The 4195-nt window shown below is 46.9% G+C and overlaps 1 protein-coding gene across 4 annotated transcripts in view; it reads right to left on the bottom strand.

Moving 5' to 3' along the window:
* Positions 1–4195, bottom strand: part of LOC101855581 — a 76604-nt gene that overhangs the window by 34762 nt on the left and 37647 nt on the right. For 3 of the 4 annotated variants that reach the window (XM_005103207.3, XM_013085291.2, XM_005103205.3), the window contains exon 3: positions 697–2327. In XM_005103207.3, coding sequence (XP_005103264.2) covers positions 697–2327 — 1631 coding nt within the window. Of the gene's footprint in view, positions 1–696; positions 2328–2713; positions 2972–4195 lie in introns of those variants that run through there. The other variant, XM_035971025.1, reaches the window with a different exon arrangement.

Raw genomic sequence — 4195 nt, 5'->3', positions numbered from 1 at the left:
GGGGGGGGGGAGAAGATTAAAAGGGGCAATCAAAAAACGAGATAACGAACAGCCAGCGGACTGAAGCACCAAGAACGGCAGTTCCATTACAGAAAAACTAACACCGAGTGTGGACGTTAATTAGCAGTCATGCAAAGATATAGATGCAGTAGATTATCATTGCAGCCAAGCGGAGCCAGGAACCCAGAACCAGACCGTGGGAATATGTACATGAATTGGGAAGATCCAGCGTAGTCTGTTACTAGCCTAAATTATAGCCTACTTGTTGTTGTGGTACAGTGAGAATGTAACACCCACATATTAGAATACTTAAATGTAAACAAAGCGGGACCTCTGATTTCAATGTCCACCTCCAAAGGGATTGAACAAAGAGAAAGGAGGGCAAAGAAAAGCCTTCATTTGAACCACAGCTCTGCATAATTCCCACTGAGCTAATTATGAACCTCCATGAATGCAGAACAGATAGAGCAAAATATGCTCCACCCCTTCCCGATCCCTACCCCCCCCCCCAATAAAAAATAGAACACCAGCCCTAAAAAAAATAACAGCAACAACAACAACAAAAACCCAACCACAACAAAGCCCCCAACCATCTCAGCTAATCATCTGGTCAACGCGCTGCACCTATGAAAAGTACTTTTGCTTTGAAAGGGAAGAGAAGCAATCAGGGAAAGGCAAATAAATGTTTCTACTCACGTGTATGATATCCTCCAGGCTGGCGATATACGTGCGTTCAGACTCTATGATCTCCGTGACCACCCGCTGGACATAACTGACGTAGACAGGACTGCCCCTTGACCCCGGGTCAGCACCGGGGTGGGTGTCTCTCTTTTTGGATGACCTTGAGAACACGGATCGCTGAGAGGTCATTCCTGAAGAGTTGGGGTCGTAGCGAGATGACCTTTTGTCCCTGAAGTGTTTGTCTGACGACCGTTTCTCGGAACTCGGGGAGAAGGGTGGAATATGGTTTTGCTGCTGTTGCGTCGCCTCTGAGGCTGAAGACGGCGTTGACGTTGTTGCTGGAGGTGAAGACGGGGATGATGATGGCGATGACGACTGTTTTTTCGTTGCTGCAGCCGATGCTGCTGTCTTTTGTGATGACAAAAGACTGGGCTCAGACCCCGACGCTTCACATCGTGTTTCGGGGGAGTCTTCGTGAGCCGAAGACGTCAAGGATTCGGATTCAGCGAGGGGTGCCTGTACGTAACCTGTCCGATTTTGGTTCAAATGCTCTTCGTAGTTCGAGAAGAACCTCTTCCGAGCTTCCTGTCTGGTTGAGCTCAAAGTTCGTCTCCCGTTGTCCGGGCTACCTATGACGTCATATCCGCTTGGGCTGTCCGGGGCTGGGGACGTTGGCGACGGGCTGGCGAGGTAAGAAGCTTTATCTCCCAACAAGCGAGGGTCTTCGGGTTTGGGGATCGAAATGCTCCCGGACAGAGGCGATGAGATCCTGCGAGGCCGCGTTAATCGAGGGCTAAGAGGGCTATCCGGTAGGGAGCCCAAGTTTTCATTTGTTGCTTTGTCTTGGGAATATTTTCTGTAAGGACTCGGTGAAGGAGTTTGTTGAAGGACATGGGGAGTGGGGTGAGACGAGTTGCCGAGGAGTTTGCTACGACTTTGCTGTTGTTTGGAAGACATCGTGGTATCTACAGAGGTAAGGGAAACATCTTTACCGGACCAGAGACTGGAGTCCACCTCGTCCCTCGTGCTGCCAGTTTCTGAGGACGTGATGCTCATGTTGTCGAAAAATCTTTCCCCGCTTCTGTCACCGTCTACACAGCCGCTGTCCACACTGTTCCTCGACTCAGAGCCAAGCCCAGATCCATCGGCATTGCCTCCGGATCCACCGGCGCTGCTAGAGAAACCACTGGCCTCTTCTGCCTCCTCATCGGGGATTCCTGTGTCTCTTGAATCGTTCGTAGCGGACTTCATCATGTTCGCCCTTTTCTTCCTCAGCCGAGGCAGAGACGACGAGGAGGCGGAAGACATAGAACTAATACTAAGCGGACGCTTCTTTTGGTCGTTGTGATCCTGGTTTTGTTTTGGAGCCGAAGGATCTGTGTCCATCATCGACACCGGTCTGTCTGACGGCTCGCTCAAGGACGGCAGTTTTCCGCTTCGCAGAGGGATTTTGCCGTCTGTTCTGGGAGGCAGTGACTGGGTTTTCCCGACACAGGTGTTCTGATGATGGTGCAAGGGAGGTGAGCTGCTTTTGTTGGCACTGACGTCATCGAGAAGACACTCATTGCCGTTGTCGTCACGAGTGCCCGAGGCCACAATATCGTCGTAGATGTTCAGAAGGGAGGGGGCTAGTTCCAGGGAGGATCCTGTGAAAGAGGGAAAAAGAATATTCTGTTAGCTTTAAATGGTTATTTCACACTGTAAAACTAGCGAAGAGGGCGTTTCATTTTCTTTTGACTATGTAAAGTCATTACGTGCAGAAAGTGGGAGACAAATGAGATGCAACGAGATCAGAAGGTACTCGCTCCAAAATGTCCGCAGAGAGATTTCGTTACTGCAGCAAACATATCACAAGGAGGCAGAAGGAAAAGAACAACTCAAATAGCAGCGTCAACAACATTATCAACAGCAGCAACAACATCACCTCCCCAGCCCCTCGAAAAACAATTAAATAAATACAATTCAGCAATGGATAGTTTTGCTGACAGTTATTATTGGCAAACACATAATGATGGGTTTTATTTTTACGCACTATGAAATATGGTCATAGCTCTGGGTCCCTTCCGAGTGAAGACTCGCCCATGCAGCGTCACACAAACTTCCGTCAGTTCGGGAAACAACTAATGCATACGACTTCAATCTCATCTAAAACATACAAAAATGGCACAGTCCGCAGTGGGCGCTTATACATAACACAAATCTGTAATGTTAGTCCTCTATACACATATCAGTCTGCAGCGGGCGATACGCATCGGGCGATGTTCACCAAGCGAATGCCAGCAGGCGTATTATAATGGAGCTGCTTCACCGAAAGGAAGATCTAGATCTAGGCCTATAGAAAATTGCGAAGTCCTTGTCCTTGCCTCAGTAAGTTGCAAGGGCAATTTTCACGAAATTCCGAGTTCATGAACATAACACGTTAGATAAACGATTTTGTTGCCTACGTCACAAAATTGTCCACAGCGAAGTCGGAAAAACAAAGTGATTACAATGTCGGTCAAACTGGCAGCTGCTGTGTGGCGTGTACGATCCGTCCGTGACGTCGGTACAGGATGATACGTGAACGCAAGTTTTGCTGGTCCTGCATGTTGGGGGATTTTGGAGACGCAAATAACAGCTAGATTCACCTCTACTTGTCGCACTGTTGATTCTAAAGTATTTGGCGTTCATGTCATATCTGTTATTTTCATTGCTGTTGTTGACGATGTTTTTGTTATTCCTTCTTGTGTTGTTTGTGAGTGTTTAAGATCGTGGCTAAAAAAATAGAGAGTTTCCCACTCCTGACCTACTGTCTTCCCTGCCTTGACGCATACAAATAAAAATTTAACAACTCTTCAGTTACATAGCTCTTTTCCAAAACGATGGACTTACAACTCCACCTCTCCTACAACAGTGAGTTAAACGTTTCCCTCTGACGCCCTTCCGCTACCACAAAGGCCAGCGTAATGCCACTGGCTCGTTGACCTACATTACAAAATGACTGGTCTTGCCAGAAGCGAGGGCGAGCGAGACAAACATTTAGTAGCCTACACATAGTTAAAATAGTGGTCCCTGTTGCGAGTTACCACAAGAGCAGAATGTTTTGGCGAGGTTAGTTTGAATGAAAAAAAGCATACCGACACTATGATGCCCATTTAGTGCATTAGTGCAGGCAAAGGCAAGACAGGCAAAAAGATAAAAGAAGGACAGAAAAGAAAGATCGCGCCATTGAGCCTTATTATATCCACCAGCGTGCAGGTGAAAACAGGCACCTCAGATATAATAATAATGTTTCTTAGTCAAAGCATTTTATGAGCTTATACCTTATCAATTAATATTTTTTTCAAGCACTTCTGAAGTATAAGTGTTTTAGCCATCACAACTTAGCATACGAAATTGGAAGAGAAAAGGAGAGAGAGAGAGCACGAGATAGACAAAGAAAGAGAAGAGAGAAGAGAGAGATACAGAGGGATAGAGAGAGGGAGAGGAGAGAGAATTCCCCCCCGCATAATGCCATATAAGAAAAACAAATTAT

This window comes from Aplysia californica, unplaced genomic scaffold (genome assembly GCF_000002075.1).
Source record: "Aplysia californica isolate F4 #8 unplaced genomic scaffold, AplCal3.0 scaffold00363, whole genome shotgun sequence".
Taxonomy (NCBI): domain Eukaryota; kingdom Metazoa; phylum Mollusca; class Gastropoda; order Aplysiida; family Aplysiidae; genus Aplysia; species Aplysia californica.
The sequence above is the reverse complement of the archived record's forward strand: the minus strand, read 5'-3'. Positions and strand labels throughout refer to the sequence as shown.